This window comes from Sinocyclocheilus anshuiensis, unplaced genomic scaffold, assembly GCF_001515605.1.
Source record: "Sinocyclocheilus anshuiensis isolate Anshui unplaced genomic scaffold, SAMN03320099.WGS_v1.1 scaffold332, whole genome shotgun sequence".
Taxonomy (NCBI): domain Eukaryota; kingdom Metazoa; phylum Chordata; class Actinopteri; order Cypriniformes; family Cyprinidae; genus Sinocyclocheilus; species Sinocyclocheilus anshuiensis.
Window position 1 is genome coordinate 1,677,549 of NW_015554181.1, and position 15,381 is coordinate 1,692,929.

Genomic DNA, 15,381 nt, shown 5'->3' on the forward strand with positions numbered 1-15,381 from the left:
TCAACATCAAGCTGCCATATTCTCAATATTTCACACATTTACCTTCACAAGTCCCTGTACAATCAATTCAGTCACATTGACAGCAATCTCTCTGTCTATAGTGACCCACTCCCCCTTTCCCCGTTTTGCTTGAAGTACAAATGAAGTTAATGGTGGAGACTCTTCTAGAGGTGGCACCCATTGCAGCAACACACCCAGTGATGTACGATTGGCTGACAGCAAGGTGGGAGAGGACAACATTGCAATGGTGGTTACCATAGTGGGAGCTTCTGTTGGAGGTGCTGCAATGTAAAAAAAAAGAGATAAGATTTACCTCAGCATGCTAGAGCATAAATCTTGGCCTAAGGGTCTGGAATAACTTTAACGTCCACCAGGGAATGTTTTGAATCAAATAAGGGAATTCAAATCTGAAAAGGAACTACTCACAGTCTAACCCATAACATGTCTAACAGGGTTCCTCAAATCCTGGCCTGGAGGGCCACTGCCCTGCAGAGTGAAGATACCTGAGCAAGCCAATCAATGTCTTCAGAGTTACTACAAAATTACAGATAAGTGAGTTTGATCAGAGTTTGTGCTAAAGAGGGCAGATTTGAGGAACCCTGATATGCCTAAAATACATGTCTGTATTTGTAGAGCTAATGAAAGACCTCATGAAGTGCAGTTTGTAAATGATGTACAGAAAAATGCCGACCCAGTGTCCTAATGGTGACAATCTCACTGAAGGGGCCAGAGCCCAACTTGTTTTGGGCAAGAACACTGAACTGGTAACTAGTGGCAGCTTGCAGACCCGTTACCAGCAGGGAGGTTTTGGATGTTGGCACAGGGATTGATGCCCATTCATGCTTGCCTCTCACAGTGGGCTTTACCCTGATATGGAGAGAGATCAAATATTAAGTCACTACTATCGATACTGCATATACAGTACATTTTTAGTAATGTACTGGGTCACTGCTACTTATAACGCCCTTAGTGACTCACCAAACAGTAAATTTCTGTGTGTATCCTCCATCAAATCCAGGCTCCCAGGACACATTGGCGTGAGTAATACCTAGATCCACAGACACGGAGGTAACAGCATGGGGACTTGTGCCTGAAGATGACAGAGCAGATAATATATTCAATTTTTCAATTCTATTTTAATTTCAATTCAATTTCAATTTTTCTATAGGTAAATGAGGGTTATTTTTATTAACGGCATCTGTTCCTCTCACCTAGCACTAAAATTGTTGTTGAAGCACTGACAGTAGCCACACGGTTGGAGGCAAGACACTCCCATGCCCCCTGATGGTCTTTACTGAGCGGACGCAGGACCAGAGAGCCATTGGATAGGACTGTAAATGGAGAACGAGGGGCAGGACCAACCTAGAGAAGATAATAAAGAATCAAAAAGACACTGAAGCAGTATCCGAGGCTTTTAGTCTATGCATGTTAGTACATACACTATGTGCTTTTATTAGCAGATATACACACATGGGCTGAAACAAACTGAAAGCTATCGACATTTTTAAAACTTTACCTTATTCCATGTGATGTTAGGGGTTGGGTCGCTTTGAGACTGACAGGGTATCACCAGCTCCCTGCCTACTTCTTGAAGGTACTCGGCACGAGGCGAGACACGGAAAGAAGGGGGGTCCTGTGCACATCACCAGATTGCAAACAAGAGAAATGGTGTCAGCAATCAGTGTCAGGGCAGTCATTAATGATGCATTTCAATATGTGGTGACATTTATGAGTAAACTGGAACTATATAGACATATGTCAAAGTATTTTCTATTCTAGACATATGGTGTTCACCTTCAGGATAACTCTGGTGGGTTCTGATTGGCCCATGGTCCCGTAACTGTTATAGGCTGTACAGGTGTACATGCCCACTGCATCATCATTGGCTGCGGTTATGAACACTGAGCCCTCGGAGTTGACCATCCATCCTGGATACTGACCAATCAAGAAGAAGAATATAAAATGATGTCATATGGGTCATAATGAAATAAGATGTTTGATGATAGAAACCTTCACAATGTACCTGCTCCAGGTCCAAGGATGCTCCATCTTTGGTCCAATTAACATACAGCATAGGGGGCTCGGCTTGAACTGGGCATATGATCTTTCCCCCCATTCCCATGGGCAGATAAGTCTCACGGGGCATCCGTACCACTCGTGCTGGATCTTTAAGAGAATCAGGCTTTTAATTCTATCATTTGCATTATTAACCAAATTATAATTTAATTTGAACTTTTGAACTTCTCTAGTTCTTTTTACCTAGTTTACATTGACGCAACAGAACCGACAAACTGCAAATCTAGAATCAACCATTTGCAAAGCGCTCACGTTTAACTTTGAGGTGGGCAGATGCAGAGGGCGGAGTCATTAGACCATTGGTGGGTGTGCAGGTATAATTCCCAGAGTCCTCAGGAACAAGACCCGAAATAAGGAGGGTCCCATCCACTAGTATGTTCACCCGTGATTTCAGAATTCTGTAAACACAAACACACATCCAACTGAGGGGCAAACAGATATTGCAAAAATACCTATTGCAAAAATAATTCACTGGACACTGCAGTTGACCAATCAGAGTCTTCCGGTGAGCCCTGTGATACTGTTATACATTTACAGTTAGTATTCTGGTCACTTACTCGATGTGATAGACATTTTGTCCTTGTTTCCACCACTCATACGTGAGGTTAGAAGGATACGCTTCTGCTTGGCATTGCAGAATTGCATCCTGGGACATGTTCATGGTGGTGTCCTCAGGGGGGATGATGATAATTGGAGGACCTGGTTGAAAGCATAAGTGCAAGCATGTAAGATGGAATGCATGTAATCAGCTTTGAAGGGCATTCAGATTCGAGGAGGTTGTTTATTTATGGGTGAGATTTAGGCTTAAGTGCCAAAATGCATTGTGCTAAAGCACTACCACCAGAAGAGGGCAGTGTTTGCTTATTGAATCACACTTCGGTTTGCCCGAATAGTTACTCTAAATTCTTATGCTGTGTAGAAGACAGATGTGAGATATTTCTTTTTTGCGGTTTTCAACAATATATAGCATTCTCTTGCTTGTTGGATTACCAATAGAAAACACTGTTCTTTCATCATTACACAATGGAGGAATATGGAATCATTAATGCATTTTATTTTCTTAAAATTGTTTAGCATCTTTCTCAGTGCACTTCATACACACATTTACAACATGGTAAGTCAAGATCAAGGTTATACACTTTGCACACAAATCCAACTCCACCAAAGATGCCAGTGTTCTCATACCCAACGCTGCTTAAAACGCTTAATACCCTGCAAGCCTATTTCTGTTTGGTGCTGCTGAGTTTCTTTGCCCATGTGGACAAGACGTGGTGTGTGACTGACCTTTGACCTGCAGCTGGGTGGTGTGGGTAAGGTTCCCTTCTGAGTTGGACACGTGACACTTGTATATTCCTGCCATTTCCATGGTAACCTTGCTTAAAGACAAGGTTTCATAGAGTACCTGGTTTGGGGAAAATGAATGTTTAGGTGGTAAACGAGACGAGGAATGAGGAAAATGTGAACAGCCCAAAGTGAACTCTACACTCAAGTCAGCATGAAACAAGATTTACAAGTAGCTATGCTTCTGTAATCCAATGCATTTCTGAGTAAAACAGGATAATCAATGAGGTGAAAAAATGTAGGTTTGATTGTATGAATAATTGCACAATGAAAAGCTGGTTATATATCAAAATGGAGATAGGTAGTTGGAGGGGGAGGGATTCATGAATCATTCACAATAAGACTATTTTAACTATTTGATAAAAGACGATTTTGATTTCATGTTGACTTTCAATGATCTTTATTAACGACCAATCAACTAACAAGCTCCGTGTACCTGACTTGCTTCTTGTTTTTCAGCATCACTTCCATCTTTTCTCCAGATGATGGTGGGTTTGGGGTTTCCATGAGCATCACAACGGAGGGTGAGAGATTCACCCAACATGACCTCCAGAAAGGGGGGAGGAGTCTTTATGAACACCGGAGGAGCTGAAACGGACATAAAAACAATCAAATCCATGTTCATAAAAAAAAAAAATAATAATAATAATAATAAATGTAAAAAATGAAGAATTAAATAAATAAAATAAAAATAAATAAAATAAATATGATAAATATGATAATAAAAAAAATTAAATTAAATAATAAATAAACAATATAAAAAAATATGTAGTATTAAAAAACAAAATAAAAATAAAATAAAAACAATACAGAAATAATAAATAAATACACAAACAAACAAACAAGGTGTAATCTAGCAGACAATTCTAATATCAGATTAATTAGACTGATACGAACCAGTCACCGGTATACAATAAAATGCAGCACTGAAATCATTGCATTACACTGAGTAGAGCATGTCTTCTTTCCTGAAGTGATCATTTGCAAGTGATGAAAAATCTCTAAACATACAATGAAAAAAAAAATAAAAAAAAATAATAATAAATGTAAAAAATGAAGAATTAAATAAATAAAATAAAAATAAATAAAATAAATATGATAAAACTAAATATAAAAAAAATTAAATTAAATAATAAATAAACAATATAAAAAAATATGTAGTATTAAAAAACAAAATAAAAATAAAATAAAAACAATACAGAAATAATAAATAAATACACAAACAAACAAACAAGGTGTAATCTAGCAGACAATTCTAATATCAGATTAATTAGACTGATACGAACCAGTCACCGGTATACAATAAAATGCAGCACTGAAATCATTGCATTACACTGAGTAGAGCATGTCTTCTTTCCTGAAGTGATCATTTGCAAGTGATGAAAAATCTCTAAACATACAATGAAAAAACATCTTATTTCCCCATAACCCTGTCAACACAAAGACAAGTTTTCCAGCACACTCATAAACAATGACAGCTTACAAAACGGCTGTAAGCTGAGACTGTGCATATAATGTGCATAAAGCGGGCCGCGCTGGAGAGATTTGGACTGTGAGCGTGAGTTTCTGTCCTCTGTCTTCATTCTGATCGCTCACACATGCTACAGAAACACAATCAGATGCTAAAAGCCAATCTGAGCCCTTCACAGGATTCACAAGCCAGTGCTGAATGAGTGTGTGTGTGTGTGTGTGTGTGTGTGTCAGGAGGAGAAAGTGTGTGAGTTTCAGAAGGCATGACAGTCGCTCTGAAGGTGTGAGACAGAAAGTTCAGTGTGAAAAGATTGCAAGCAACAGGAAGTGAAAAGAAAGCGTAGATTTGGGTGAAACAGTAAAAATGCTACGATTAGTCTTAGGTGAATGGATGGAGAGAGTGTTCTGCTGATATCTGAGCAAAACATCATCTGCATCAAACACTGACGTAAGTGTCATGAAAAATGAGACAGGATTATGCAATTCTCGCTTATTCACTGCAACAAAGCTTTCATATGAGCTCCAGATGCTGCTTTAATCAGAAGTTTAATCCTTTTTGTAGGAATAACACAATGCTTTATTATGCCAGTAGCATGAACATGAAACATAAGAGCACCATCATAAAATATATATTCTCTTATACAAATGCATGTCCACTTTCTATGGAACCTAATTGTCGCAGAATTCCTTTTTAAGATTAAGCAACACAACTGACATACAAAACATTGTTTTGGGAGCATTTCTCATTATGCTAGCATTAACATGATAGCAGTGGTATTTTTAGTATTACTGAAATACTATTATGGATTTTATTAATATTTTGAATTAGATTTTATTTTTATAGTTTCTGCTTTCATGTTCATTTTAGTTAGTTTTAGTAATTGTGTTATGTGTTTTGTCATTTTTATTAGTTTTTGTTGTTTTGTTTTAAAAAAGTCAATTGTTTTTTTTTGTTGATTTTTTTTATACATTTTTTACTGCTAAGTTAAACAAAAAGAAAGTAAGAAATACTGTCTTGGAAACTAGCTGAAAAAAAAATGTTTATGTTATTTTATTTTGGTTAGCATTTATTTCAAGCAACATTTTTACGATTTCACTATTAGTTTACTATAATAAACCTGTATGATGTAAAATATTTGTATATCACAGTGCAATTAATGTTACAGTAAATGTAACAAAAAATGGTTTATAGTATATAATATATCATAATATATATCATATATAATAATCAATTGGAATTCCCAATTTTGCATAATACAGGGAATTAAAATTATATTTGGAACTGGATAGACACAAACAAACAAAAAATATCAAATTGGCAATTAGTGTAAAACATGTTATGAAAAACTTGACTGAAAACTGTAAAACGTTATAAAACGAATAGTTTTAACACGCAAAGCCATTATAGACACACCTTAACACCTGGATAGAAGAAACAACCTCAAAGCATTTCTTATCCCACCTGAGATGGACAGGAAGTTCCAGGTGCCGTTCTGAAACTCATCTGTGGTTCTATCCAGCAGGAGAATCCGACACTCAAACCAGCCCTCATCCTCCAGAGTCAACTTATCCACCAGAAGAGACGCGCCGCGGCTCAAGGACACACGACCTGCCCCGAAAATCACAGAGACAAGCAATTATTCAGAAGTATTTTGAGAAATGAGATAAAGAATGAGAAATCACACAAAACTGCAGCTCAAACATTAGAGCAAGCGCTAGCAACTCATGGGTTTTGATTCCCAGGGAATGCATGAACTTAATAAAATGTGTACCTTAAATGCAATGTACAAAATGCCAAATGCATAAAACGTAAATGTAAAACTACTTCCCAATACAAAGCACAGAAGCAGATGAGATCCTGCACACATTTTAAAACAGCCACAGTTTTATGCATATTCCAAAAACCACATGCATACCTGAAACCACCAACGCAAATCCAAGTGAGATTATTATAGCCCTGGTACTTCACAATTCAATAAGGAATTTAATATATAAACACTGAATTTAATACAGATAAGTGTCTGGAATTGAAAGTTATTCAGGGCCCAGTTGTATGCTTGATTACTATTTTACATAACGTGACGGTTATATTCATGCAATAGAATTAATACATGCAATGCACAACTCAATAAATCATATAGAGACAAAGAAAATATTTTTTCCAGCTCAGAGTAAAAAGAAGCACCTGTTTTTGTTTACCGCACAGGCACGTGGAAACACATGGAAAGACCAACTCGGCTCCACAGAAATCTGAACATCTCTGCATGATGTAACACAGTCAGCTGCTTTCCTCATATCCACAGACTCAAAACAAAAACAATCCCACAAACCCACACTGGCTTAAGAGTTATTGAAATATGATATGGAGCACACAGACACAAATCAGTTTCAAAGCACTAGAAACAGTTTAATCTACTACTCTTTGAAATATGATATGCGTGTACTGGAGTCTGGTTTTTCAACCTCGACCTCTCTCTCTCGCTCTACTTTCATTCTGCTTTTTTTCTGAATTCCAGGGTTGTAAATGATGACACACTGATAACGCAGTGGATGCCGGCTGGGAGTGTGTTTCCGCTTTGCTGGAAGCGGTCGTTGAAGTTTGAAAGTAAGCCAAGAACCCTGCGTAGAGTACGAAAATCATACCGTGACAATTTAATGCCAAATGGCTACAGCTGAGGAATTATAATACAAACACACCTGGAGTCTGACATAGCGCTGAACCCTGCAGTGATGTGTGCAGGTGTGTCAGCGTTAGATTTACATCTCCAGACTTCAGTCAAGCATCACAAACCCTAAATTTATGCACTGAACTTCAGTGTGTAAACCTTCTTGCTCCATTTGTGCTCATAACACGAATGATTTCACAAAATTCTTTAGACTGAGTAAAAATCTGGTTCATATATTTTGCTCGGTCAAATGCAATCCATTCTTTGGACAGTAAGAAACATCCAATTCTGATCATGTGTGGGACACAACAGTAATTTAAAGTTAAATCCAGACTGAAGAACTGAAGGCCTGTCCTAACATGTCCTATCCATTATCTTTTATCAAATGTGCTGCATTATTCTTTGCTTGACAGGTCTATTCATCAAATCTAGAGAGCCTATAGGAGAGAAAAAAAAAAACACACAAGAGATCTATTTTGATATCTCAGTTGTTTCCAGACAATACTGGGATTCAACAGCCAAAGTCTGCAATCAAAAATCAGAGATCTCATTATGAACTCAAACTATTCTTATAGATAGAGCTGCTATCCACATTCACTTTTATAGTTGTTACTGTAGAACAACTATGTACATAAAATAAAATAAATAATAAAATAGACAAAAGCTAAATAACAATACACGGACAAAGAAGTCTCTTCTGTTCACCAAGGCTGCATTTATTTAATCAAAATTCAATAAAAGAGTGAAATATATAACAATTTTAAATAACTGTTTAAATAAATTTTTAATTGTAATTTATATTTGTGATGCAAAGCTGAATTTTTAGCAGCAATTAATATGCTGATTTTAATATTCTGGTTTGCACAAGAAAAAAAAAAAATCAATGTTGAAAACAGCTGTGCTGCTTAATATTTATTATAGTCTATTATTATTACTAATGCTGCATTAATTTTATTTAAAAATCCAGTAAAAACAGTAATATTGTGAAATATTATTACGATTTAAATGAACTGCTTTCTATTTGAATATGTTTTAAAATAGAATTTATTTCTGTGATGCAAATCTGAATTTTCAGCATCATTACTCCAGTGTCACATGATCCTTCAAATTCTAAAATGCCATTTCGCTGCTCATGAATCATTTCTGATTATTATCAATGTTGAAAACAGTTGTGCTGCTTCATACTTTGGCTTGTTGCTGTTTTTCAGGATTTTTGATCAAAAGATCTTTTGTAACATTAAAAATGTCTTTACTGCATGTCACTTTTGATCTTAATGCATCATTGCTGAATAAAAGAAATGTCTTTTGAACAGTAGTGTAACTGAAACTCCATTAAGTCCAAAAATAGCAATCTCGAAGTAACAACAAAAGCAATCCTGACTGCTAAACACAGGGTCATTTCCTCAGCAGGTGAGGGCTTCATTGAACAGGAACCGAATAACAATCAATCAAGCAAAATTCACAGCCTGAGGGGTTATTTTTATATATAAACAACTAACTATGACTAGCAATTAAGCCTGGTCTAATCTCAGAGCTGCTGCTGTGGGAAGTGATTTTGCATAGATAATAATTATCTGATCTCATCCTTTTCACAGAGCGGCAGCCGGAGTGTGTTTACTGTCATTAAAAGGTTCCTCTGATCCGAGGTCAGAGGGGGAGGGTGCTTATTAAAGCAGGAGAGAGGCTAAAACAGGGCAGGTGTGGTGGATCTTCCACAAATATATGCTGCTGTCTCTCTCCTTCTTATTCTGGAAATGTCCGGTTTCTTTGGCTGATGCTTTAGGAAAGAGAAAAGCACCAAATGGACTTGCATACAGTCAATTAATTAAACACTGAACAAATTTATATGCATGCAGGAAAGCACACACACTGATTGTGTGGTTATCAACACACGTGGTTATTGGACACTGAACTGTTTCCCACCATGGAATGTTTGCCAATCAATGAGAACAGAATGGAACTCCTGCCCCCCGCCTTTAATTCTCTCAGGTTACCATAGTGATGGAACCTTGGGGTGGGAGTTAGGATTTGAATTCAGTTGGCGTAGAAAAAACCAAAGGGGCAAAAACACAGGGAGGGAGGGGCGGGTCACGGGGAAACGTTTGTGCTGGTGATTTTGAAAAATCACACGTGGGGTTGGAGGGGAAAAAGAAAAACGTGTTTTGATTTAAGTGGATGAAAGGGTCGAGAAACGGTTGAGAGAAAAAAACGTGTTTTTATTTGAACTGAGACAATGACTGTGAGTGACAGATGCGGGTCTGTTTGGGTTTAAATGTTCAATTCTGCGTTGCTTTGTAACCACAGGCCTTTAAAAATACAAAACATGTGACTGAAATAATAAGCGCACAACATCTAATGCAATTAGACTCACTGTCATGATGTCATCTCTTGCTTATTTTGACAAAAATTAGACATCTCTACAGGAATGGGCTCTTAATGATCCCACAGGGCGAGTTATTGATGAACAAAAATTGAATTACGGTCGCGAGTGCATAACATGAATTCCAAAGAAGGTCCTTCTGGATCAATGACGAACCCTCAACAGCCAATGAGCACTCGGCGACCCTTGACCCCCATCCAGTCTCATGATTTTTCTCCAGACATGTCCATCATTACGCACGGGTCAATACTGACATGATGGTCGGCCAGCAGGACCCCGGTGACTAATCAGAGTCTGTGGATTCCACACATGCAGGGTCCGGGACAATAAAAAAATGCAGCTAAGAGTTTAAATTATATAATAATAAAAAAAAAAAGGCAGTGGCAAAAAATTATATTGTGTAGTTATAATATAGCTAAAAACTATAAAGCTAAATTTTGCTAAAAACCTTGCTTTGCACAAAAATAAGATGAAATAAAATATTTCTTGTAGTTTCCTTTTCCTGGATGATTTCAAATGTTTTATTCCTCAACATCCAACCAGGCTCTTTGCTGACAGATTTCTGACATCCTGTCCTGCCATGCATTTTTCTTTTCAACCATTCCTCTATTAATTTGTCTTTTTTGCTTTCCTTTCCTGAAATATATTCTATTTTATAAAACCAATAGCTCCAGCGGTATAATCAGGTTGGATGAGCCAATATGCACACACTTTTTTGTGTCTTTTATCATTCTGCTGTAAAGGTCAATATCATGCATGCCTTGATTGGCGTCCTGCTTTATTCAAAAGTTTTCCCACCGCTCTCTAATCACACGTTACTGAGGTTTGTAACGTCTGGCTGATGTTCGTTGGAGGGTAATATGCAGCTCATATGAGCCTGTGGGTGGTACATGAGCCTGCCAAAAGATCCTCTCCACGTGGTTCTGGGATTCTGATACTGGCTTTTCAAAAACCCCTGGCCCTGAACTCCCTCGGCATACAGCACTGAAACTCCTCCTCACTTCACTCCAGGGTACTGTGGGCCATGTTTCGTCTCCTTTGAAAACTTTTGGACGAGTCATTTTTCAATGACGAGAGAGAATGTGCTGGTATGAACATAAAGCGCCTCCAAGGGTAAAACATTGGCCACCCCACTGTCCTAAAACAACCAAGACTTTTTGTTTAAATTAAAATAATAATTCAACGTCTACACGTACTATCAGAAATGAACCAAATACTTGACTATAAAAATTCAAAGAGCAACAAGCATGTGTTTGTTTAGAATTCTCTCTCAAAACCCTATCAATTGAAATTTTGAATTCTTTTACTTTTTTTTCTTTTCTTAAAAAAAAAAATGGTAAAGCGTTCTGTTTGTACCTGCTTGTTGCCATCTTTGGTCACTAGTTCTCATTAAAGCCAGTCACCTGAGCTGTAAATGTCATGTGACTAATGAGCTGCAGGAAAATAATAATGATAACACTGGTATTTAAACTACAAGAACAAGCAGAGTTCCAAATCCTTTGCTAACGAATAATAATAATAAAAAACACATAAATATAAATACGAATAAATATATAACATAATTATAATGTAAATCAATGCTATTTTAGTATCACTAAAATGAAATGAGTTTTTATTAATATTTTGAATTCATTTTTATATTTAGATTTACTGATTACATTTTACTTTAAGTTAAAGTATTATCAATTTTCTTGCACTTTTGTCATTTTTATTGGTTTGATTTTTTTTAAATATGCATATTGCCTATATAGATTTAATGAATTTTTATAGCTAGCTGAAATATATATTTTTTTCAGTTAAAGTTGATTTTATTCCAAGTAACAAAAATGATTTATGGTTTTATTTTTAGTTAACTATAATAACCATGATGTAAAAAATTAACAATAATTTAAATTAACAATATTTAAAAAATATTTAAATAATAAAATTAAAATAACAAACTTAAACAACAAACTCAAATAAAACATAAATTACATATTAACATTTTAAATATTACCAAAATATTTAAATGATAAAATTAACATTAATATGTTTAAATTATCAATCCAATATTTAAAATCAAATGTAAATAATATGAATATTAACATTTTAAATATTACATCTTATTTAAATGAACAAATTAAAAATCAAAACAAATAAGATAATAAAAATAATAAAATAACATAAAAGCACCGGCAAAACTTTGCATTGTGTAGTTATAACATAATATAAATAAAATAAAATAATACATAACTAGCAAATCGTGGTCTAAAATGGGCTATGAATGTCTGTAAATGGAGGAAGATGCGTTTTGCCTCCAGATTGTAGTTATAACATCTTCCACTAGCCTAACCGTGACCCCCTTGGTGTCACCCTAAGATTTTCACTGTCCCCATCTGGCCACCCCATTAAAAATGTCCCCGGGGCGTCACCGCTAGCGAAGCGCTCACTGCGGGTGGCCTCTTCCGCTGTCCGGCTGTGGAAAGCAAACACGGAGCGTTCAGTTTAGTTTAGCCTATACGCTATCTTTCCCATGTTGTTTTGTTCGCACTGATCTTTTCCATCCCTCGCTGCTAAACCGGAGGGATAACCTCTCTATTGTCCGCAGTCAACGGAAAGCCCTGCGACTGCCGCAGCTGCACCTCTCGCCGTCCCGTTCATGAATACAGCCTGAATGTGTCACAAAATAACACATGGCACCTATGGAGAACCACAGATTGTATTGAGAAAGGCCTTGAACTTGTTTTTCTTTGTGTGAGTTGAAGGATGACAGGGCCCTGCTGCATTATGGGATGTGTTTTGATTTGAATAAAATCACACGTCTGGGTTGGGGGGTGAACAGATCTCCTACCCTATCAGCTTTTAACCCCCTTTCGCTGAAACACCCCCCTTCAGCCATTATAATCGCTTGAAGCCTCTATGAATAGCTCTTTGTCGTGGGATAGATTACAGTTAACGCTGTCCTTGTTGCTCTCCGTCTGGCAGGCTTTAGTCCTCATCCCACAGATCCGACTGAGGTAGAGACTCGCGGGATAATGCTTGAGCCCTAAAGGCACGGATCAATAAAGCAATAGAGCAAACGTTTTACTGCCACCAATTTCAACCAGCTATTGCTAAACGACCATCACGGATTATTGGGAAACCCTTTAAATGGCTCTAGATGTCCGTCAGTAACATATAATGCTGATCCAGAGCTTTGGAATGTCTCAAGTTAATGATTGGCTAGAGAAAAATCCATGTAAAAGTTCAAACAAAAGTGTTTCAGGTGCAAACATCTCAGCTGATCATTAATGAGTTTTTAACGCTGTTTTTCAATATTTTAAAGTCTCTGATTCTCATTGAGGCTGCATTTATTTGATTAAAAATACAGTAAAATCATAAAAATATTGTGAAAAATATTTCAAATATTTTGAAGTATTATTACAATTTTATATAACTGTTTTCAACTGTAGTTTATTTTCAAATGCAATTTATTCCTGTGATGCAAAGCAGAATTTTCAGCATCATTATTCCAGTTTTCAGTGTTGCACGTTCCTCCAGAAATCATTCTGATATGCCGATTTGCTGCTCAAGAAACCGTTCTGATTATCAATTTTGAAAACAGTTGGTGCTGGAAACCAAAGTCATTTTTGATCAGTTGAATGCATACACAGTGGTGGCCAAAATTATTAGAACACTAGTATTTTCACCAGTTAAAAAATGGTTTTAAATCAGTTATCTCTAGGAACTGTGGCAACGTCTTCAAAATGCTTCAAGAAACCTTCCTGCAAAGCTACAGTACTGTTAAAAGTTTTAGGCACTTGTGTAAAAATGCTGTAAAATGAGGATGCTGTCAACAATAAGGTCATAAATAGATTTTCTTTATCAATTAACTTCTATTAACTAAGTTTGGTGTGACCATCCTTTGTGTTGAAACGGCTTTTGCCCTCGGTGCACTTGTGCATAGTTTTTCAGGAAGCTTTGCAGGTAGCTTTCTTGAAGCATCTTGGAGACATTGCCACAGTTCTTAGAAATAACTGACTTAAAACCATTTTTTAACTGGTGAAAATACTAGTGTTCTAATAATTTTGGCCACCACTGTATATGCAATATTATATATGATGTACATTACTATTCAAAAGTTTGGGGTCAGTAATTTTGGAGGCTGGTGTTTGAAAGAAATTAATACTTTTATTGAGAAAGGATGCATTCAATTGATCAAAAATGACTGGTTTCCAGCACCAACTGTTTTCAAAATTGATAATCAGAACGGTTTCCTGAGCAGCAAATCAGCATATCAGAATGATTTCTGGAGGCTCGTGCAACACTGAAAACTGGAATAATGATGCTGAAAATGGGTCTGATCTGGTTCCTTGATGCCCTAGATTAAACCCACTTCTTTGTTTGAGGCAGTCCTTCTTCTTCTAAGACTCTGGGAACATGATATCCTTAGTTTCTTTGCTCTTTTTTTGCAGGAAGACTACACCTGTTCAGTCTGAGCAGAAAGACAGGTTTCAGGGTAAACTCAAAGTCTTCCGTCAGTTTTTTTTGCCATTGTTTCATGCCACTGATTAAACACTTAAAGTTACCCAGACTTCAGTTGAGGAATGTAAGAAATGCGAAACCAAAACCAGTGCAAGCAAAGGTAACGTGACTTTGCCTTTGAAAAGATGTGTCGATGAAAGAGTTGATTGGTGAATAGCTGCTGAGTTGGGGGAGGACATGTGCTGAATGAGGAAACTGACCACTGCATATCATATATGTGACCCTGGAGCACAAAACCAGTCTTAAGTCTCTGGGGTATATTTGTAGCAATAGCCAAAAAAACATTGTATGGGTCAAAATTAGCGATTTTTCTTTTATGCCAAAAATCATTAGGATATTAAGTAAAGATCATGTTCCATGAAAATATTTTGTACATTTCCTACCGTAAATATATCAAAACTTCATTTTTGATTAGTAATATGCATTACTAATAACTTAATTTGGACAACTTTAAAGGTGATTTTCTCAGTATTTTGATTTTTTTGCACCTTTAGATTCCAGATATTCAAATAGTTGTATCTCGGCCAAATATTGTCCTATCCTAACAAACCATACATCAATGGAAAGCTTATTTATTCAGCTTTCAGATGACGTATAACTCTCAATTTAAAAAAATTGACCCTTATGACTGGTTTTGTGGTCCAGGGTCACATATAGTAGATACTGGGAATGAAAGTATCTGAAAGAGTCAGGGATAATTTACCCAAATTATGTAAATTACATTGACAACTTTTTATTTGCACCATCACTAAAAGATAGAAAAAATAAGAAAATAAAAAAAGAAACTCAAATTCCTTGTTACTACATTTTTAAAGGGGTCATATGATGTTGCTAAAAAGAACATTATTTTGTGTATTTGGTGTAATGAAATGTGTTTATGCGGTTTAAAGTAAAAAAAACATTATTTTCCACATACTGTACATTATTGTTTCTCCTCTATGCCCC

At 36.4% G+C, this 15,381-nt stretch overlaps 1 protein-coding gene across 1 annotated transcript in view; it reads right to left on the reverse strand.

Annotated features, from left to right (window-relative positions):
- Nucleotides 1-15,381, reverse strand: part of LOC107671028 (uncharacterized) — a 52,245-nt gene that overhangs the window by 6,299 nt on the left and 30,565 nt on the right. The window contains exons 4-15 of the mRNA XM_016463862.1: nucleotides 6,350-6,496; nucleotides 3,854-4,005; nucleotides 3,361-3,478; nucleotides 2,634-2,775; nucleotides 2,329-2,474; nucleotides 2,024-2,166; nucleotides 1,795-1,935; nucleotides 1,517-1,633; nucleotides 1,212-1,362; nucleotides 979-1,090; nucleotides 692-867; nucleotides 43-281 (exon numbers count right to left, since the gene is read on the reverse strand). Of these exons, the coding sequence (XP_016319348.1) occupies nucleotides 43-281; nucleotides 692-867; nucleotides 979-1,090; nucleotides 1,212-1,362; nucleotides 1,517-1,633; nucleotides 1,795-1,935; nucleotides 2,024-2,166; nucleotides 2,329-2,474; nucleotides 2,634-2,775; nucleotides 3,361-3,478; nucleotides 3,854-4,005; nucleotides 6,350-6,496 (1,784 nt within the window). The remainder of the gene's footprint in view (nucleotides 1-42; nucleotides 282-691; nucleotides 868-978; nucleotides 1,091-1,211; nucleotides 1,363-1,516; nucleotides 1,634-1,794; nucleotides 1,936-2,023; nucleotides 2,167-2,328; nucleotides 2,475-2,633; nucleotides 2,776-3,360; nucleotides 3,479-3,853; nucleotides 4,006-6,349; nucleotides 6,497-15,381) is intronic.